The sequence below is a fragment of the Vicia villosa genome, linkage group LG1 (assembly GCF_029867415.1).
Source record: "Vicia villosa cultivar HV-30 ecotype Madison, WI linkage group LG1, Vvil1.0, whole genome shotgun sequence".
Lineage (NCBI taxonomy): Eukaryota > Viridiplantae > Streptophyta > Magnoliopsida > Fabales > Fabaceae > Vicia > Vicia villosa.
In genome coordinates this window covers 160,712,236-160,735,977 of record NC_081180.1, presented here as the reverse complement: position 1 = coordinate 160,735,977, position 23,742 = coordinate 160,712,236, and the positions used below count along the sequence as shown (strand labels likewise).

At 36.8% G+C, this 23,742-nt stretch overlaps 1 protein-coding gene across 1 annotated transcript; it reads right to left on the bottom strand.

Moving 5' to 3' along the window:
* Positions 1-21,452: 21,452 nt before the first annotated feature.
* LOC131644539 (protein CANDIDATE G-PROTEIN COUPLED RECEPTOR 7-like) lies at positions 21,453-23,284 on the bottom strand. Its single transcript, XM_058915067.1, has one exon. The coding sequence runs from the start codon at positions 23,113-23,115 to the stop codon at positions 21,793-21,795; it is 1,323 nt and encodes a 440-aa protein (XP_058771050.1). The 5' UTR covers positions 23,116-23,284; the 3' UTR covers positions 21,453-21,792.
* Between the last annotated feature and the right edge of the window lie 458 nt (positions 23,285-23,742).

The following is a 23,742-nucleotide window of genomic DNA, read 5'->3' as shown; positions in this document are numbered from 1 at the left end:
CAAGAGATCATCCACATATAGGCAAAGAATTATCACACCATCCTTAGCATTCGATCTCACATACAGGCCATGTTCGGACACACACCGCTTGAAGTTAATGTCGACAAGAAAACCATCTATGCGTTTGTTCCAAGCTCTTTGAGCTTGTTTCAAATCATACAAGGCTTTATGCAACTTGTAGTATCTCATCTCTTGATTCTTCACTACAAAACAGGGGGGCTGTCCAACATAAACCTCCTCATCAAGCGGACCGTTCAAAAACGCAGATTTGACGTCCATTTGATAAACGCTCCAATTGTTGTTGTTTGCAGTACCAACAACCAACCGGATGGTCTCAAGCCTAGCTGCAGGAGCAAACACCTCCTCAAAGTCTATTCCTTCATGTTGCAAAAATCCTTTTGCTACCAATCGAGCCTTATGCTTGATTATCTCGCCCTTCGGATTTACTTTCACTTTATAAACCCAACGTACAACAATCGGCTTTTTACCTTGAGGTAGATCAACTAGCCCCCAAGTACCATTTTTCTCGATTGATTCCAGCTCCTCTTTCATTGCACAAATCCATTTTGGATCCCTTAGAGCCTCCTCCGTATTCACCGGTTCGGATTCGGCCATAAGCGCAAAATGGACGAAATCACCTTCATTATTAACTTCATTATCTTGGAATCTCTCGCATTCTTGGAGTCTAGAAGGCAACACCCTTTGCCTTGTTGATCTTCTACGATTTTCTCCAATTTGAACATCATTCGCGGGCTGCGGAACTGTTTCGGGACTGACTGGATCATCAAAAAACATAGCAGTTGGGATTCTGTTCTGCTCGTAACCAGTTACGCCTGTATGAACTGGCTGGCCGTAACCGGTTACGCTGTTCTCTGCAGAATCCATGTTCTGTTTTTCCTATCTGTAACCGGTTATGCCAGTTTGTACTGGCTGGCCGTAACCGGTTACGTTGTGACTACTGCTGTTTTTTCTTCAAAAATAACTTCCCGACTAATCAGAATCTTCCGATTTCTCACATCGAACAGTTTGTAACCGCCTGTAGAATGATATCCAACGAATATCATTTCCTCTCCTTTGTCGTCCAACTTCTTTCTTAGTTGACCCGGCACATGTCTATAAGCCACCGAACCGAATATTCGCAAATGACTTAGATTCGGTTTGAATCCACACCAAGCCTCTTCCGGTGTAAGCTTCTCGAGCTTCTTTGTAGGATAACGATTCAACAAGTAAGTGGCTGTATAGACCGCTTCTCCCCATAGTTCCTTCGGTAGATTTTTACCGCTTAACATGCTTCGAACCATGTACATAATCGAGCGATTTTTCCTCTCAGCAATACCATTTTGCTGCGGCGTATAGGGTGGTACAACCTCACGCACTATACCCTCATCATCACAATACTTCCCAAACGCAACCGAGGTATACTCACCTCCACCATCCGTTTTGATAGTTTTCAACTTGTGACCGCATTGCCTCTCCGCCATGGACTTAAACTTCTTGAATACATCAAACACCTCATCCTTTCTTTTGATGATGTAGGTCCACAACTTTCTACTAAAGTCATCAATAAACGTGACAAAATATCGATTGCCACCGAATGTGTCCACTTGCATAGGTCCACAAACATCGGAATACACCACCTCAAGGTGTGCTTTGGTCCTATGACCCGCATCCTTGCTAAATCTTCCTTTGTGTTGCTTTCCTTTCACATATTCTTCGCACAACTCAGCTAGAACATTAATGTGTGACAGCCCGGTTACCATACCTTCTTGTTGCAACGCTTTGAGATCACGAAAATTCAAGTGACCGAGACGATAATGCCATAACCACTCCTCTCTACTTACAGCTGTAGCTAAACACCTATGCTCCAATACTTTCATCTCAACTTTGAAAGTCCTATTGGTAGCCATAGGAGCCTTTAGGATCAACACACCACTAGCATCAACAACCCGCAAGATCTTATCTTCCAAACGTATGTTATAACCCTTTTCGAGCAATTGACCAATACTCAAAAGATTACATTTAATACCTGGAATATATAGCACATCCTTGATCATAGAATGTCCACCATCCTTTTTCTCGATCAACACATCAACGACACCTTCGGCCATAAGAGTGGAATCGTCCGCAAACTTCACTTTATTTTTTGCCACTTGATTGATTTGAACAAACCAATCTCTTCTTCCCGTCATATGCGTTGAACATCCGGAGTCTAAGTACCACTCCTCGTCGCCTTGAGTTCCATCTCGAACCGAAATCATCATATTTTGTTCCAAACTCAAAACTGTCGCATTTTCTACACTGCTGCAGCTGCTGTCCAGCACCTCTGTCATGCCATCACACTCATCGGTAATCATCATTAAGAGTGTGGCTTCATCATCCACCTCTGCCTCGCAACCTTGGCTTCATCCCCTTTAGATTCAAGCTGTTTAGCACCACACTTTGCTTGGAAATGCCCAAGTTTCTTACATTTCCAGCATTGTATTTTGCTCACGTCTCTTGGTTTTCCACCTCTCGTGTTACTCCGATCACCATAACCGTTTGAGTTTCTGCTCTCACCCTTTTGTCCCTTCGAATGTTTAGATTCACCATCGCCTTGCTTCCCTTTCGAAGGCCATTTCCCTTTCGAACCTTTACTCCTTTCATTGAAACGAGCTTGCAAAGCTATCTCCGCCTTTGCCTTATCGCTTCCTCTCTCGTCCATTATTTGTTCATGTGCTTCTAGGGAACTTTGAAGCCCATCCTTGCTCAACGATGTAAGGTCCTTCGACTCTTCAATAGCAACTACAATGTTGTTGAATCTTGACATTAACGAACGTAAGATTTTTGACACAACATTCTGCTCTAAGATAGTTTCCCCACACGACTTGATTTGATTCACTAAGCGCGTAATGCGCGTCACATAATCGTTGATCGTTTCCTTCTCTTCCATTTGCGTTAACTCGAATTGCCTCTTGTGATTTTGTAACCTCACAACCTTCGCCTTCGCAGCCCTAGCATATGCCTTCTCATGAATTAACCAAGCTTGCTTCGCGGACTCGCAATCACCGACCTTTTTGAAATTATCACCATCGACGCAAGAGTGTATCAAGAAGAGAGCTTTGTAATCTTTCTTCTTCTCTTCCCTGAAAGTGGCTTGATGTGCAGCTGTAGGTTCAGCCCCAAGTGGTGTGACACCATTGTTGACGATATCAAGAACTTCTTGGTATCCAAACAAGACCTTCATTTGTTTAGACCACTTATCGTAATTCTTCGAATCAAGAATCGGTAAATTGGAAGGAATTCGATCATTGGAACTCATTGTTGCAGCGGAATCGGATCAGAACCAGGGCTCTTGATGCCAAATGTTGGAACATACGAATCAAATTAAGGTATCTTTAATGGAGAAAATGATGAATTGAAGAAGATGAAGATTAGAGAATAGAGAGTAAAATAAGAGAGAGAGAGAGAGAGAGAGAGAGAGAGAGAGAGAGAGAGAGAGAGAGAGAGAGAGAGAGAGAGAGAGAGTAATTGAGGGTGAGATGATAAATTGGCATTAACAACAAATAGGAGTAGTGAGCTCCTTATATAGTACACATTACAAAATGATTGGAATGAATTAAAACACCCAAAACAGAAACAGAAAAACAGTTAAGCTTCAGTGTAACCGGTTACGGCAAACAGCGTAATCGGTTACGCAACTTCAACATCTCCAGTAACTCTGTTTCACGGGTTCGTAACCGGTTACGACAACCACTGTAACCAGTTACGCCAACTGAAGTGGTAAAAACAGCAGTTTCAACAAACTTGACATCGATCAGGTTGATCAGAACTATATTGAACATATAGATCATGTGTTGTCTATAGAGGACCATGACATTTGTATTGTGTGGGGTTAGGAGATGAGGCAAGAAATATGAGGTTGAGGTTTTGGATATCACATATTTGCATGTTGTCCACACCTAAAAGAGAATGGCTGAGTCTAGATGAAGAGAAATCACTTTTAGAGGAAAAGGAAAAATATGAAGGAGATCATGCAACTAAATTGATCCTTAAATGAGCGTGTATCCTAGACATTGCAGTTGGAATATTGTCTGGTGGAGATTTTGACGAAGGAACTTTAGTTTATGATGTTGTGCACCAAATTTTCACCAAGGCTCAAAATTCCTTGTAGTACCATAGGTTGAGGAGGAGAGAGACTAGGATGTGAGGGACATAGTAGGATGTACTGGATATTATATATTTTTTGTTGGGTATTTGTTATTTTGTATGTATACCAAATATTATGTATTTTCAATATTATAATTTTTTTTAATGAATCATGTATCCTATGTGCAAAGTTGTAGATACTTATCCCTCAAACTCAAGAGAATCACAATGAGTGACAAAATTATCTTACATAAGATTTAATATTGATGCATTCCTAACGCTTTCTTCGAACTCATAACCTCTAATTAAACTCGAAGAAATCTTTGTCATCTCATATAAGGGCCCTTAGATATGCATGTGTTGTTATGTTATGGATAATTAGTGATGCATGAGTAAAATGTTGGTTCAAATATAAAATAAACTATGAATTTTGCTGCAAATTACCTATTTATATTAGAGTTCGAACACATCCAATAGACTGAGTTCTGTTCAAAATATTATGCAATACTATATATGTTTGTTTCAGCTCGGGTTATAAAATTTGAATGTATATAATATGTCAATTATATATTAGGCTTATTATAGGTATGTGTCTAGATTGCAACGACAAGTTGTGTGATTTTTAACGCATTAACAATTTTATGGACTATAAAATAAACAAAAACTTGTATAAATTGATGTATTTATTTTGTTTACGCTCACAACACATAATAATGAACTCTTAATCAAAATTAACTTTAACTTAGTTGGAGTTAGCTACAACAAAAAGAAATCTAATTTATAATATCAAAGTCGATATTTCAATGTATGATAACTTATTAGACTAACAAAACGACGCTCTTCTCAATTACTGCGATACAAGAAATGTGACCGGTATTGAGTATCGTCGTACACTAATCGATTCAGATAGATGTGTTTGATTCACTAACTAGCAACTTTAAGAAGACGTTGATGTGAAAATAACGTTCTTAATATTTGATATGAATTATTCTAAGGGGTAAGACGAGTTATACGTTACTCTAATTAAATTTGTTTAATTCAATATTTTAAAAACCGAACTTTATTTATCCATAGAACCGGTTGAACTCGAAACTTATGTGTAGTTTGGTTGAGTCAAATTGTGTAACATGAAAAGAATCTGACAAAATCGATCCAAATTTGAAGCGTGAACAAATTCAAATGACCAATCAATCCAAAATATTGGTGTTCATGACTTTTTAATAAGGGTTAATAGTCATTTACCCCCTGCCATATAGGCGAGTTTTGATTTACCCCCCTTTAAAAAAAAAGTTTTGGATTACCCCCCTATAGGGGGGTAATCCAAAACTTTTTTTAAAGGGGGTAAATCAAAACTCGCCTATATGGCAGGGGGTAAATGTCTATTAACCCTTTTAATAAAAGTTAGATTTTAGAAGCAGAAAGAACAACATCAATATCACCATAATTCAAGACACAATATTTTCTGTCTTACTAAGTGAAAAATATATCTTTTCAACCTACTATAAATATTTGAGCATTGCTCTTTCCATCCTTATGTATTCAACCACGTCACCATGAGCGGCACGCCTTTTTTACACATAATTTAGTGAAATTGTTGAAAACCCTTATTATGTGTAATTTGGTCTAGAGATGCATCTCCATATGAAATGTGCATTCGAAGATGCATCTCCGTATTCCCCTTTAGTTCATTAATCTGTAAGCCTTCCAAAGATGCATGTCTAGAATGTGCTATGTTAGTTCATACCAGAAACAGGCAGAAAACAATAGCAGAATGGAAACGCAACAAAAATTAACATCAAAGTAAACATTACATAGATAAACATTACAAAAATTTAACATTACATGTCATTACAAATGGATGGTTCAGGATGTTGCAACATTTTTATAATATCTTCAGTTGATCTTTGAATTGTCGCATCCACTTCCATTAGACCTATTTTGAGTAGCGGTAAAAGGTACTCTACATAACCTTTAAATCATCATCCGTCTTCAGTTCAAGCATAGTGAAATGTATCTTCCCTTTGTTATAAATGGAGGATGAACGACACTAGAGCTTGATAACTCTGCAATTTTCTAGATATCATAATAGAGTATTTAATTTGGATTTCAGATCAACGAGAAGTATGTCCTCAGAGACCCTAAACTTAAGTGGGGGATTTACATCATTGAAATACACAAATGCAAGATGGAGATAAAGATTCATTTTGATTTCTGTAAAGAATGTGGAATGAGAGACCCTATTTATAGAAGGTGTGGAGCAATAAGGACCTTACAAACCATATATTATCTTCAGGAAAGACTTATCTCCAGATCTGCCTTTTTTTTTCAAAAATAAGGGTTTATCCAGAGACGCGCGTCTGCTTAGTCCCATGTTTCGTTTTTTAAAATAAAATTTCAAGGTGTGTCTAGAGATGCATCTCTAGAACCACCCAAAAACTATGCAAAATATAACCAACTTATTATGCAGAGTAGATTTTCTAAACCCAAAATTTTCCCAAAAAATACCATCTAATTTTATAACATTATCCAATGCGTTACATACAAAAAACGTGTTACATTGTTAGATTACAACTAAAATGCATCAAAACATGTGTCACTGTCTACATTTCTTGGTGGTTCATTCTTAGATCTTTCCTTATTTGCTTCTTTTTCAAAGCCGCTCAATTTGGTGAACTCTTTAATTCTTTCTAAAAAGTGATTCGGCCAAGTTTCAGCATCTTGTGTGAAATGTGTCGTCCACTCTAGTAATGTATTTGGTATAGGACATCCCGGTTTCAAATAAACCTGCACAAAATATTTTTTTATAGCCAACCTATACACATGATGTGTTCTAATGGATTTTGAGGTGGCTTACTCCTAAGTGAAAAGAATGTTTCCAAGAAACCATATCGTATTAAAGCAATACACGCTCTATCATAACCACTTCCTAGCAGGTGTCCCATATCTGGAAAGCGCACCATTTGTTAAATGGAGCCTGACCATTAAGAAAAGGGACTAGAGCATTAAGAATTGCATCGTAATTTGCTTTGTTCATGTATAACTTTGTGTATGATCCCCTATGCGTCTTCAACTCTTGTTTAAGATAAAAACTAACAAATTGGTATTCATCCTCTCCCTTACTTGGCAAACCTGAAACAGCTCGAAAACCACAATTGCCGTCACCTCCGAAATTTATAATCTGCTCAATATATTTGTGCATAAAAATAAGCATTTTTCAATGTGTTTGATTTTTGGTAATGGTGGTGAGGGGGTGTTTTACTAATGCGATCACCCTTGAAAATACTATTTTGGTATTTTAGAGTCAATGAATCCATAAAGTGTGAGTCAACATGTTCAAAGTATGAAGGAGACCGTCTCGTGGAGTTGTCACTTTCTATTGATTTGACCTTTTTAGGGGCACCCTTTGTTTTTACAGGTTCTAATCGTGGTTAATCTACATGGTAAGTAACCCATATGACTATATAGAACCATGGAATCGACATTGAATCGCATCGTACGATTCAACTCCTCCAATATCCCAGGGCCCGAATTTCACATAGAAATTCACCCTCAAGGAGATGATAAAAGGAGAAGGTGTGGCCCATATCTCTAGGAGTTCATCTCCGAAGAATAGCTCCTGAACTATGGAGCACGGCCCATTCCTGAGATCACACACTCGAGGAATGCCTGCAATATATGTGGCACATGGGCATCCTTGGAAATACTTCACAAGAAATAGCCAACATATATGTAACATGCCTACTCGTAGTCACTCTCCTTATGTTTGTTCTCTAACCCCTCATCTCATACTTACTACACCATTAGATTGTAGGATTTCGAAAGTCGTCGCTTGATAGGAAAAGGAAAATTAGGCTAGCATCCGTCCATCTTTCTTAGTCTAGGTATCCTAAGGTCCACCTTACCATATCCATACTTTGTTGATCGACGTACACAATTATCACCAAGTTGTAAGGCCTCCTCGCCTTTGGTTTCACATGGTTAGCTTCACAAGCTATAAGACCTCAACATCTTTGGTGTACGTGGCTAGCTTTGATTTTCTATCACCTCTCATTCCATGATGTCTATAACCTAGTTGAAGGAACACTCTGCCACGAAGGCCTTTAGAATGATTAACAAATCAATCATCCAAGCCTTATCATTACTAATTAAGGTACAAGAAATTTCACATGGATTTGGTTGATACTCAAGATTATGATAATGTTGTGGAAGCTTATGCATCTCATAGCCCTTTCCATTAGCTTTCCAATGCCTCCGACGGCGTCCAATTCCGAGTTACGGAACTCCGGTTATGGTCGAAACAGTAAAGAGATGATTTTCTGTCAGGTGCAATCGATTTGCACTGATGTGCACTCGATTGCTCGCTGAATCAGAAGCGCAGAATGCCAATTTTTCATAGTGCAATCTATTTGCACTGGTGTGCACTCGATTGCTCACTGAACCAGAGTCAAAACTGACATTTTTCATGCATAAGATCATATCTAACACATTCTAATCCATCCCAATCCGAACCCTAACATGTAACAACATTCTATAGCAGCATATACATGTATTAACACACCTATCAATACCAACATGCATCAACAATTTTCTCATTCTAACCCTTGTTCCTAAACATGCAATTCACAAAACCCCAATTTCTACCACAAGTTCTAACTATGGAACTCACCTTGGATAATAGATGTTTAGAGGTTGCAAATTCTGCCATTGAGCTTCCAATTTGGCCAGGATTCTTCTTCCAACACTACCGAACTCGTAGCCCCCTTCTATTCAAAATTCAGCAAGGATGAGTTAGAACATTATTGGAACTGGTTTTATGCAAGAAAATATGATTTTTTTCTTCTAGTTCAGTAAGCAATCGATTGTAGGGGTCAAGCAATCGATTGCACTGTGAAAAATTGACATTCTGCGCTTCGGGTTCAGTGAGCAATCGATTGCACCTGACACAAAATCATCCCTTTACTGTTTCGACCATAACGGGGGTTCCGTAACTGATAATTAGGCGTCGTCGGAGGAATTGGAAAGCTAACGGAAAGAGCTACGAGATACTTAAGCTTCCACAACCTTATCATACACTTTAGTATACACCAAATCTATATGAAAGTTCTTGTACCTTGATTAGTAAAGATAAGGCTTGGATAATTGATTCGTTAATCATTCTAAAGGCCTTAGTGCCCAAGTGTAATACGGTGGGAGAACTGACTTTTTAAATGTTGCGGATAGCAAGAGTCGCCACCGAATTTTATTTTATCCAATTAGAAAGGCTAAAAGAACAGGAAAGACCTTTTTAAAAGACTTGAGTTCGGGGAGTAAGTTATACAAAGGGAAGGTGTAAGCACCCTTTGTATCCATGGTTATCCATGGGCTCTTAATTGCTTAGCTCACTTTGTTTGTTTGTTTGTTTGAAAAGTGTAGTGTGTGTTTAGAAAATATTTTGAATAAGGACTTTAACTTGTAAATAAGTGTAGCATTTTTTAAAGTAATTTGAAAAGAGGTGTGAAAAGTAATTTTGAAGTTTTTAAATATTGAGAAAGCAATTAAGGGCGCCTACCCTAAGAGTGGATCTTTCTTGTTCTTTAAGTCTTTGATTTGAAAGGGCTATCCATACCATAAGGAGGGTAGGTAGTCTTTTCGTTGGATGTGAAAAGGGTCATCGAGGATTATCGTTTGCCATAAGACTGTCCCTACCATAAAGAGGGCATGTACTCTTTAGGGAAGGATATAATAGTCATTTTAGGCAACCAGTGAGGATACCTTAGCGTTCAAATGGATAATCATCATTTAACCGAGGCAACATCGAGGGACAAGATCATTTTTGTTTAGACAACTCGAAGGGACTTATGATCTTTGATGATTATAATGAACTGAGGGCAAAATTGCTAAGGTATCCTCGTATTCGAGGGACTTGACTATTTTTTGAATCGAAAGGCAACAGGCAACAGGTAGCATAAGAAAGGTTACCATTAAAGGTGTGTGTGTGTGTGTGTGTCACAATCAGGTGATTCAATTCAGATATCTTTATCTTGTAAAATTTAGTGATCTAAATTAATTAACAATCTTATCACTCCCTATTATTACTAACCACGTAGTTATATTGTGCAGAAATTAAAATGCAGAAAAGTAAATCCTAAGCTTTTACAAGGCTTCGGGTGGGGGATTACATAGCCAAAAACCCGAAAGGCAGAAAAGAAAAAGGCAAAAATTTAAAGGCAGAAAAATAAAACCCTAAACTATTACATGGCTGGGGTAGTTACAATAAAATAGATCAAAAATTAAAATTGTAAACCTTGCAGTATACGAATAATTTAGGCAGACAGACGATAGGAAATCAACAAGGCAAAGGCAAACCCCGAGTGGGGAAAAGTTAACCATAGTTAAAAGAAAATCAGGTTTGAAAAAAAACCTAGACTAAGGTTAGTGTTAAAATTTATTTTGATCAAAGCCCTAAATTAATTATTGGTTGGGAACCTAATTAATTAAAACCCTAATTCTGATTTTGATTGTTTAAATCTAATCCTGATTAAAATAAAAAAAACTAATTATTTGACCTAATTTACCTAATTAATTAATTAATCCTAAATTAAATTAATCATCTAATTATTTAACCTAAATTAAACTAATTATCTAAATAAAAACTTAATTTTGTTAATTTAAAAAAAGAGTTAATTATGATTAAGAAAATAAAATAAAGGTAGTTTTAGTTTTTTTGTTATTTAAAATAAAAAAAAACAATTGAAATCAAATTCAAAAGAAAAGCAAAAGAAAAAAAGAAAGAACTTAACGCAATCATATGGTGTTGTGAGGGTCTAAAAATCCATGGTACACTCGTAGTTCCAAGGGCGTTGGATTTGAAGCGGATTTGATCATATGGTTGGAGAGCGAGGGTGCATAATGGATGTACCTTGACTGCACGCACCAGATCTGTAGGCAAGTGAATACACACTAATGATAAAACAATAAGTTGCAGGACGCTGGGATTGAGCCCAGGTCCTTTTTGTTACCCATACATATGCCTTGCCACTGAGTTACGCGCTTTATGTTGACATATAATGAGAACGAGATTAACATAAGCAAAAACAATATTTAAATTTGGACAAGACGCGCGCTGGCCTGGATCGTCTTCTTCCTCGCGAATTACAGGGATACGACAACAGTTTGGTTTCGTAGAAATTGACCTGTAAATTCCAAACTCATAATACAAACACAATAAATCGCAAATAGGAACCCAGACCGAACGTATGGGACATCACGAACCCATTAAACCCCTTAATTCAACCTAAAAACACTTATAAATGATTTCCCCAAAATCAAGAACACAAACCCTAATTATGGTGAATCTTGATACCTGCGATTGAACTCAAATCAAACCATCCAGAATCATTACTAACATCATAATAAACATATATATGCAATCAAACCATGTTAATCATGCACGAATCAATGGAATCGGAAAATTCAAGAACCATGAAATTGTGAGCTATGTTTTCGTGAATAGGAACCTATTAACGAGTGCTGAGGTCTTGGAATTGATCAGAGAACCTCAAAGAATGTATCTGGATCAACAAAACTCCTTGAATTGGCTTGTAAGCTTGAATCTGAATTCTCACTTTCCTTGAAATTTCAAGAGCTTCATTATTGTTCTTGGAGGCCAATATTTTCGTCCTTTTTCATTGGGATTCATTGTGCCTATATAGTAGAAGGATTTTAGGGTAAAAACTTGAATCAAATCTCCATTGAATCAAAGATTGGAATTTGGTAAAATTTAATCTTTGAATCTTTCTAAATTTGTCCAATTTCAATCCTTTTCAACCAATCTCCTCTTGCACGAATTTGGAATTAAATAATATATATTTTGATGATTGATTATGAATAAAACCAAAATCAAATCAAATCTTTTATTATTTTCTCAATTATTTGATTTATATTGTATTTTTAATGAATTAAAATCAATAAAAAATAAAATATTAATCAATAATTCGTGGCCTTGGATATGGATGTATAATGGATGTACCTTGACTGCACGCACCAGATCTGTAGGCAAGTGAATACACACTAATGATAAAACAATAAGTTGCAGGACGCTGGGATTGAGCCCAGGTCCTTTAGGTTACCCATACATATGCCTTGCCACTGAGTTACGCGCTTTATGTTGACATATAATGAGAACGAGATTAACATAAGCAAAAACAATATTTAAATTTGGACAAGACGCGCGCTGGCCTGGATCGTCTTCTTCCTCGCGAATTACAGGGATACGACAACAGTTTGGTTTCGTGGAAATTGACCTGTAAATTCCAAACTCATAATACAAACAAAATAAATCGCAAATAGGAACCCAGACCGAACGTATGGGACATCACGAACCCATTAAATCCCTTAATTCAACCTAAAAACACTTATAAATGATTTCCCCAAAATCAAGAACACAAACCCTAATTATGGTGAATCTTGATACCTGCGATTGAACTCAAATCAAACCATCCAGAATCATTACTAACATCATAATAAACATATATATGCAATCAAACCATGTTAATCATGCACGAATCAATGGAATCGGAAAATTCAAGAACCATGAAATTGTGAGCTATGTTTTCGTGAATAGGAACCTGTTAACGAGTGCTGAGGTCTTGGAATTGATCAGAGAACCTCAAAGAATGTATCTGGATCAACGAAACTCCTTGAATTGGCTTGTAAGCTTGAATCCGAATTCTCACTTTCCTTGAAATTTCAAGAGCTTCAATATTGTTCTTGGAGGCCAATATTTTCGTCCTTTTTCATTAGGATTCATTATGCCTATATAGTAGAAGGATTTTAGGGTAAAAACTTGAATCAAATCTCCATTGAATCAAAGATTGGAATTTGGTAAATTTTGATCTTTGAATCTTTCTAAATTTGTCCAATTTCAATCCTTTTCAACCAATCTCCTCTTGCACGAATTTGGAATCAAATAATATATATTTTGATGATTGATTATGATTAAAACCAAAATCAAATCAAATCTTTTATTATTTTCTCAATTATTTGATTTATTTTGTATTCTTAATGAATTAAAATCAATAAAAAATAAAATATTAATCAATAATTCGTGGCCTTGGATATGGACCTCCTTGATAATTTGAGTAGCAAGATTGGATCATAGAAAGTTGGGCCCTTTTGCAAGAATATGCATTTTACCCTTATTTGTTTCATGCACCTCACCCAAAATTGACCAACTTTGACAAGGCATATCTCCCTCAATGTTTATGGTATGGAAGTGTCTAGGACTTTTTGGAAAGATCAAGATGTCCTCTACAAGCCACTTTGGAACATATTTTGCATTTGAGGATTTTATCTTGGAGATATGGCTCCTGACATAAAACAACTTTTGGGGAGCTTCTAGAAAGACCTGTAATGTTTTGGCTCATATCTCTCAAATGGTGCATTTTTGGCCTTGGCTTTAGAGAGACAAATTTTTATAGAATTCAATTTCCTTCAAAATAGGCTTCTTTTGGGAAATTTCTGATGTTCCATGCGAAAGTTATGGCTGGTCAAAGTTCAGTTGACTTTTAGGTCAAAAACCCTAATTTAGAAACTTTGAGTTTTGTTGATTTCAGAACTCTCCTTGATGAATCATGATCAACCCTTGATCAAATGATTAATTTTACTTCAAAATAAGGATGTTGACCAAAAATTAGGAATTTTGACTATATTTTGACCACAGTTGACTTTCAGGTCAAACTAGTCGACTGTTGACTTTCTGAGCTTTTGACTGAGCAATCATGGGAACTGAGGCTTGAAACTTGTCATGGGATTAATTTGGATCATAAGAGGTCATATGAATCCTGCTTGAGACCTTGACTCACTCATCTTCTTTAAGAAATTCAAAACCCTAATTTGAAGGGCTTTGATTAGGAGAGTGTGTACTCAGTTGAGTCTTGAGCTTTTGATACTTGGATGAATCTTGCATGAAAATATGGTGGGAAAATTTTGGGGTATGACACCAAGTGTTCCTTTAACTGGGTTGTAGGAATCATGGAATGAGCAGTGATGGAAATCAAATGTAGCCACGTACACCAAAGATGATGAGATCTTATAGCTTTTGAAGCTAACCATGTGAAACCAAAGGCGAAGAGGCCTTACAACTTGGTGAAACTTATGTATGTCGTTTAAAAAATTATGAATATGGTAAGGTGAACCTTAGGATACCTAGACCAAGAGATATGAACGGATGTTAGCCTGATATTCCCTTTTCCCTATCAAGCGACGACTTTCGAAATCCTACATTCTAATGGTGTAGTAAGTATGAGACGAGGGGTTAGAGAACAGACATCAGGATAGTAACTGCGAGTAGGCATGTTACATATATGTTGGCTATTTCTTGTGAAGTAATTCCAAGGATGTCCCTGTGCCACATATATTGCAGGCATTCCTCGAGTGTCTGATCTCAGGAATGGGTCGTGCTCCGTAGTTCAGGAGCTATTCTACGGGGATGAACTCCCGGAGATGTGGGCCATACCTTCTCCTTTTATCATCTCCTTAAGGGTGAATTTCTATGTGACATTCGGGCCCTGGGATATTGGAGGAGTTGAATCGTGCGATGCGATTCAATGTCGATTCCATGGTTCTCTATAGTCATATGAGTTAATTACCATGTAGATCGAAAAGGTGTGATTTGGGGTCTTGTTTCAAGAGCAGATAGGCAGGTAAACCCGGAAGACCAGACCTTGAGGGGTAGCTATCGAAAGAAGGTTGGCAGGTAAACCCGAAAGACCTATTATGGATGAAACATGTACATAATATCTGAACATGTGATATGTTCTCAGAGCATCAAACCGGGTGGTCAGTGGACACTCAATCTAGTGTTACGAGTTGATAGGCTTTCCTGTATTGGATAGTAAGAAAACCTTAGGATCTGAGATGGTTCTGTAGATTATGCATGTACCTTGTAGAGCCGAGAGAATCCATAAGATAGGGGAACTCATTGAGATTTAGTAATCTCCCCCCATTCATCTTATTATTTTTTCAGGTACCGTGCAAGATCAAGTTTTGCCATATGCTTAGATCAAGAGCTTTTGATTGGATATCATGAAGACTGTGCCTGATCTTTTCTTCCGCTGTGTATTATTATCTTTGTGTAGACATATTCATTGTATCGATCTTCAAGATGATTTTGAAATGTATACAGTTTATGTCATTATTTTCTGACTTTTGTAAGTACTCATTACCAGTTATTATTATTTTACTAATATGATTCTAGATGCATATTGGTAGGGTATTACAGTTTTCAAATTTGTTGTTTCAGGATAGGCAATCTTCCTCAATTTCTCTTTGATGAGCAATTTCATTATGTCATCGACTTTCATGAATCTCTCTTGGATGATGTAACACCCGTAATTTCGTAAATTAATTTAATTGAATTTTAATTTAATTAATTGAATTTATTTAATTATTCGGGGATTAAATTAAAATTGGAAGAATTATGAGAATAAGACTATTGGGCCAGAGTTGTAGTTAGTAAAGAGGAGGTGTCAATTGTTGAGCCTTTTACTAAAGTTGGTCTATTTTTCATAAAAGAAGGAAAATAGAGGGAATTGGAAAAAATAGAAGAGAAAGAGCATTTTGGAGAAAAGAGAAGAACGTGAAAGAGCTGAAGAGCATAGGAATGGGAAGAACCAAACCAAACTCTAAGGTAATGGGGGACTCTTCCGATTAATTTCTTTTATCGATTCATGAGTGGTAGGATTGATTGTATGTTGTTTGATTCGATTGATATAAGTTAGGTTATGGGGAATTTTGGGGTTTTGGGAATAATTGATGAATTGGAATGGTAGTGATTGTATATGGTGTTAATTGGTTCCCCAAACATGTTAATGTTGTGTTATGATATGAGTTCTGGTGCTGTTTTTGCGTTTGAATCGTTTTGGTACGAATCGTTTTGGTACGAATTGTCTGAACCATTGTCGAACCTTTCGATTACAACGTGAAATCCTAATTTTCCAGCCTCTATACGGACCCATTGTAGCATATGTTCACGAACAATAAACACTTCCTTATTTGTAAATTGTGCACAAACATCTACCTCGACAACAACTGGTAAAGCATCCAGTTTAACACCATCATTCGCTTCATCCAATTTAGCCTCGTCATTCACTTCATCTAGTTTAATATCATGCTTCACTTCAACAGGTTTAACATCCACACTTACAATAGCTTTGAGAAACATATCTGGTGCACCATATTTATTACCACCAAAATAGAAAAATAGTGTGAAAACTCAAACTATCAAGATAATCCGGAGATGCACATCCTTATCAATAACAACTTGGTTCGGAGATGCAACTTTGGGCTCAACTTTCATTTTTCAGCTAGAAACTAAGATTAATGCAATGAATGAGGGAAGAAATAAATGTTCTTTACGTGCAATTTCAGCTTGTTTTGCTCTCTTTGAAGTGATGAAATACAAAAATGTTGTTTTGGTGAAAAGTTGATTGAGAATGAGAGAGAAAATTTCAAGGGTTTTGGAATGGTTTCTTGTTTTAGCATGAATGAAGATCATACAAGGTGGTGTTTTATCAACTTTTCCGCTGGGAATTTTCAAAGATGCCTGTTCGGAAATAATACTGAGTTGTATTTTAATCAGTTGAGTGAATATCAAACCACATAAATGGGTGCATGAGGTATTTCGGAGATGCATCTTTGAATACACTCAAACAGTATACGGAACTACATCTTCGAACCATATTTTCTTAAAACTAAGGTGAAACTCTGAAAATAGAAGATTGGCATGATTTTATGTGCGTCCAAATATGAATCTCCAGATTTATGAAGGGCAAATTCGAATTTTCAAGGGTGTGACATTGTGACAACAAAAAAGCTCGAAAATTGTACATATTGGCCCATTTGAATTATTCATTATTTTTGTTATTATTCTTGTTTTTAGCTAATTTTTGAAATATTAATTATATTTTATTAAAAAACACCACTTTTTATTTTGCATCAAATCATTTAGTTAACAAACAAAACTCTGCTTGGAAATTTTAAGAATCCTACCTTATGATTATGACTTGGGGTAATCGTCTATAAATTTAGTATTATAATTATTTTATGAAAAACACTAACATAGATATTTGTTAAGTAATAAAAGAGAAAAGTTTATCTCAAGCAAAATTCCACTTATGGCTCCTTCTCATGGGCAGATTAGAAACAAGAGATAGATTGAATAGATTTGGCATGATTGCTGATACCATGTGTAGCTTCTGCCAAGAAAATGAAACCATTGATCATCTTTTTCTTTTCAGTGCTGGAAAACCAAACTGGTGTGGGAAACTATAATGAGCAAGCTTGGATATATGAGAATAGGGCAGGCATGGCATATGGAGAAAAATTAGATTATTCAGGAAACCAGAAGGAAAGGGTGGAGATGACAAATTCTTGTGGTGGTTATTGTTGAATCTACCTACTATCTTTGGAGGGCCAGAAATGAGCTAACCTTCAACAAGAAGCCTATGGACCATGATATTGTTAACCAGATAAACAAATCGTGGTCATCCGATGTAGTATGCAGAAAGTAACCAAAGTCTTAGCATTAAGTAGTATTTCTTGTGTTCTTGGTCCTTAGATTGTGTAGGCAGATGGTGACGCTAGCATGGGTTGATTAGAATGTATTGGATTGTCCAAAAGAGAAAAGTTTCTATAATACTTTTCTTTCAGCTAGATTTTTAAGATAATTTTTCTTTTCGATTCCTATTGAAAAGAGTGAGAATGAGAGAACATTGGAATAAAATTGTGTGTTGGAATAGCACTACAGATATTGTATTATATAATAAAATATTTTATTCTATTCTAGAAGGACTAAGAAGTATTCTATATACAAATATTAATTATTTTTAACACACTCCTTCAAGCTAGATCATATATGTCATATAAGTCAAACTTGTTGCATATGTAATCCACTCGATAACTTTTAAGAGGCTTAGTGAACATATCATCCAATTGGTCTTCAGATATGACGAAATTTATGGTGATTTCTCTTAAAAGTACATTGTCTCTTACATAATGACAGTCTATTTCTATGTGTTTGGTTCATTCATCAAAAATCGGATTTGGATTGTTGCATATGTGTTTTGTGACTTGAAGATCTCTCAACCTAAGCTCCGAGAGTAAATTATTAAGTCATGCAAGCTCCTTTGAGGCTACTGTCATAGCACGATATTCAACTTCAACACTAGATAATGCAACTATATTTTGTTTCTTGTTTCTCCATGAGATCATATTATTTCCAATAAGAACACAATTTCTAGATGTGAATCTCCTATTAGACATAGACAATGATCCATCCCAGTTTGTATCTGAATAACAAATTATTTTAGTATCTATCACCTTTATCCTCATATAAAAAACTTTTTATCGGTGCATTCTTTATATATCTAAGAATTTGCGCATTCTTTAAATATCTAAGAATTTGAATGACTGTATCCTGATGACTATCAAAAGGAGCATTCAAAAACTGAATTTCAATGCTACCGCAAATGTAATATACAATTTGATTACTATAAGATAGTTGAACCTACCCCCACAAGCCGTTGATATCTTCCCGATCTTTCAATGTATGGAAGTCAACCCAAAGTTGGAATACAATTTGGCAAAAAAAATTTATCACTAGGAGAAAGAGGATCAATTGGATAAAGCACTACGAAAATTATATTATATAATAAGATTTACCGTTTATTGTACTAATTACTTAAGAAATATATCACGGTATATTCTATTGTATTTCAGACTAAAGAACATAGAATATTCTATATCCAAATATTAACGTAATTAATTTTTAACAATTCTTTAGTCAATACTCTTATCATATTCATTAACAAAATCTTTATTACCTTTGTGTCTTGAGTCTTATTTATTTGTTATAACTTCGGTTCATCCAATTTAATTGGTTAAATCATAATTTTAAAGTTTTTGGTTTGACTTTTGATTCGGTTTTTAAAATATTAGTTCAAACTATTGTTTCAAATTTGATTTATCTCAAAATATTTGATGAAACCACAACTTGTATGGTTGAATTCTATGTAGAAAATAATTCATCTGATCAGGAATCTCGTCTATAAAAACCTTAAAGATAACTAGTATTAGATCTAACTAGGGGTGGCAAAACGGGCCGCCCGCCCCGCCCGCCGCCCGCCCCGCCTTATGTCCGCCAAAAAATAAGCGGGGCGGGCATGCCCGCCAAGTAAAATGGGCATCAAAATCATGACCGCCCCGCCAAGATGGCGGGTTGGCGGGCGGCGGGTTTACCCGTCTATTTTTATTTATATTTTTTTAATAGATTAATATGTTTTTTTTATCTTTTAATTAAACTTTTCACTTATTTTTCAAAACAATTTTTTATAAAAGTAATTTTTTAACAAATTTACTCTAAAAAATATTACATATATTTATAAATAAATGTATAAAATAAATCATCAAGAATTGCAATTACTAGAATTAACTAAAAAAAAGAGTGAGTTTTGGAGGAGGAGCGGGTTTTGGCGAGCGGCGGGCTTTAGCGGGGCGGGTATGGCGGGCGGCGGATTTTGGCGGGGCGGGCTTTGGCGAGCGGCGAGCGTAAAATCCCAACCCAACCCGCTAATTTTTGGCGGGTGCGCGGGCGGCCCCGGCCCGTTTTGCCACCCCTAGATCTAACTGAGGGAATGAGAAAAATGGGTGGAGATTACAACTAAAATAGTCCAGTTGTGTAATGTAGCAATTAAGCCTGACAAAAGTTTAATCGGATTCTCACATTTGTTTGCATGGGAACTCCCACAAGCTAGATATACTGCAGAGGATGTGAAGGGTTATATTGCCCAACAGGTAACTAGGCCAATGCTGACATTTACAGCTTCATAAAGAATAGAAAACTACAAAGAGCTCTAATCCTCCCATCTCATACTTAGCACATTTGTATGATTTTGGCCTTTACTTATCTTACTTTGGTATCAAGGAAAGTGGAAACATTGTTGCATAAAACCCAAGACAACCAACCCACTACCAATCTACAAATAAACTCCCCCTAAGGTGATGTTGATTGTTCAACTTCAAGGATAAATTCCACACATTCATTTATGTTTTGTCTATTCAGTCTAGAACCTAACTTCATCACTAACCATTTACAAGGCTTACTTTTCATTGCAAACCTAAACAGAAGCCAGGCCAGCAGTTAGACATGAACCAATCAACCAGAATTAATTGACTAAAAAGTTCACTGGGAATAATCTGTATCTTGATGGATGACACAAATTAGAACAATTTTAGCTCAAAAAAATATCCCTAGAGCAGCTAATAAGTCCCATATGCAACCTGACAACTAAAGATGTAATTGAGAAAACTGAAAACACTGTACATCATCATAGTAGTCAAATAATATGTTAACTTCAAAATCAAAAGCATTTGAATGCATGAGCTCAAGTTCAATGGAAGGTCACACAGGCTTCCATCATGTATAACATGGGCAACCATGGGGATTTCCATCATGTATAACATGTATTGCATTCTTTTGAAATCCATACACTTATGAGTTACACCAACTAACTTCTAGAACCTCACTCTGTTTCTTCCAGAACATTCAGTTATCTAAGAATAAGAATAGACACTCTAATACAGAACTAGAATCTCTCTATGGCCATGCAATTCATATTGTTGAAGTTAGAAGACAAATGCCATAATAAATGTCGGAAAAACCAACCTGGCTCACTGCAACAAATTCTAATCCAACTCCTTCTCTACAAAAGATCAAGTTGGTGCCTTTGTGTTTGTGCTCTACTTAAATTTCAAGTGTTAAAATCATTGCTATTTCTAGCAGATTTTACACCAAAATGACAGTATAATGCAGGAATGAGTACAAACACAACACACAGATTTAACAAAAATCGTTAGGGCCAAACCTTGCAGTTAGTTAGCTATGCAAAATGTTTCATTTTTAGTAACCAAGTGGGGCATGAGAAAAGCCTTTGGTGAGCCATTAATAGGTAATCTGTTCAATTGCACACATAACTTGCTCTAAATAAATTTTCACAAGTTATCAACAAATGAAACCATATTACACTTATAAAGAAATATCAGACCTTGGAAACGAAAACTAGGAATCAATCAACGATATAAAATGTGAGAGCTTGTTATAGAAAAGAGCGAGATGTGATTGCAAGCTTCTGTTAAACTATCAAAGGAAAACACAAATTACAAAACTATGCAAGGTGTGGAATGTATGTAGATTATGAAATAATGTATGTCCAACTGATTATGGTACATTGCTCGTTTTAACCATTCAACAAGAAGAATGTGATGAACATGGAAAATTCAAAAACAATAAGTAACAAAATAACTCGGCAGAACCCGAGCAATCATCTTCTTGAGTGAAATAAGCATTTGATTTTGCGTACAAACATGAACAGACTTTTTCTATTCCGCACAATACAATTTGAGCAATCCAAACAAATACAAAATAAAATCTAAAAACATACAGGCAGTATTACAATATCTCTAACCGTAAAATAGAATGTTAGAAAATAAATAGAGGGTCAAAGGAAAAAAAGGAACAGCAAGGCACTAACAGCATAGTAGAGACTTGAACCACAAACGTAGTTGCACTTGCAGTTATAGGCAGATCGAGAACCTAATATCCGTGTGATTGAGGCAAACCCATTGTTTTTTTCAAAGCTCAAACTCTTCTTCCTTGAGAGCAATCTCGGCAGCCTCTTCTTCCTCATCATCAAGCACAAAATACTCATTCTTCTCCACAGGCATAAACATGTAAAACATGACAATGTAAAAGACAAGACTAGCACCCTCCTCAGCAAGATTACTAACCCACCTATACTTATAAGCAGTGATGGTTTTGAGAGCAAAAACAACAATGCGTGTGAAGTAAAGGTAACCAATAACAACAATATAAAACTGCCTGAAAAGCGTAAGCTTCGCGAGATTCCTAGCAGCTTTTCCATCCGTCTTGGATGTTTCCCTAAGCGATTTAATCGACCATACGATAGGAAAAATGATTGCACAACAACAAATGATATCAACAAGCAAGAAAACCTGATTCCAAGTAACCCAATCCTTGATAAAAGGACCGGTTTCACCGATTATAACCGAAGCTAGATTCGCCAAAACCTGAAGAGGAATAACAACCATAAGAACCTTCTTCTCCCTCTCCTGTAGGAATGGTTTGAGGAATGACCAACCGGTGCCGATCAATACAATGACGGTGAAAAGCAACACCACACGAATGAACTGGAAGATGTAGAACAGAACATCCCAACCGTGTGGAGTTCCAGTGATCTTGACGTAGTGTTTATCCTCGGCGGCGCAGATGAGATTAAGAGCTTTCATGAGGAGGAGCGCCGCCATGAGGAGATGGATCCGGTGAACGGAGAGTTTGTTGTTGTAACAGACGTATAACCATACACCGAAAAACCCGAAGTAAACGATGGAGAAGAGAAAGAACAGAGAAGGAAGCTGTGTTTGACCGGCGGAGAGATAATCATAGGAACCATCGGCGTCGAGGTTGAAAAGCTCGGTGCGAACCGCCATGGAAACGGAGGTTTCCGGCGCGCAGTTGGAGAAGAAGAGACTGAACTCATTCGGCGATGAGACGGGGTAAGAACCGTTCAACGACGCCGTGGGAGGAGGTGAAAGGTCACGGAAAGTGAAGAGACGCGTGATGTAACGTGAATCGAGAACGCAGAAGCTAGGGTTTTGTTGGATCTCGATAAGGACTTGAAGGAGGGACTCTTCGCTGAGGAGGAAGAATCCGAGACGAGATGGATCCGGTTGTGATCCGGAGGCGGCGACGGAGACTTCCGATACGGCGATCCGGACGTGGCCGGTGTGGGTGAACCCGAATTTCTCTAAGAGGATCATGGGTCGGGTATCGGAGGTTATGGTGAGGGATTTGATCTCAGCCGTTGATGGGGGTGGGATTGAGAGGAAGAGGATTGTGAGGAGTGAAACGACGGTGGTGATCGTTGTTTTGGCCATTTTTAGAATGGAAGATGAAAGTCTGAAGAAGCGATTGGAGTGAAAGTGTGTGTTTTTTTTTTCTGTGTTGTGTTGTTGGCGTATTGTTGAAGGTAGCGATTCAGTGTTGAATCGGTTGGTGATTGAGATGTGAAAGAAGAATTTGGTCTTTCTAAAACGAAGTCGTGGTCGTGACGCTGTGGAAAGAATTTGAGGGTGCGTTCTGGCCCAATTTTGTATTCTGGTTTTGTGGGCTCTAGCCCAATATTTTTTAAGAAAACTTGATGTCATTTGTAAATTTTTACACAGGTATCTTTTACTAAATACACCAACATCTTTTTAAAATCACTTTATTTAACACACATTGTGTCTCAATAGCTCTAGGGGTGTTCGCGATGCGGTTTGAGCGGTTTTGACGTAAAAAATCATTTGAATCGTATGAGGAAAAAGTGTGCGGTTCAGTTTGGTTTGGTTGGATTTTAGAAATAAAACCGAACCAAACCAATGCAGTTTGAATTGGTTCGGTTTTTTTTTTTACAAAAATTTATTGAGCCAGACATACACATATTGATGACAACGTAACTTTGTATTTAGTCATCTATGCGTTATCAAATAACAACAAAATTCATCATATTTGAATAACAACTT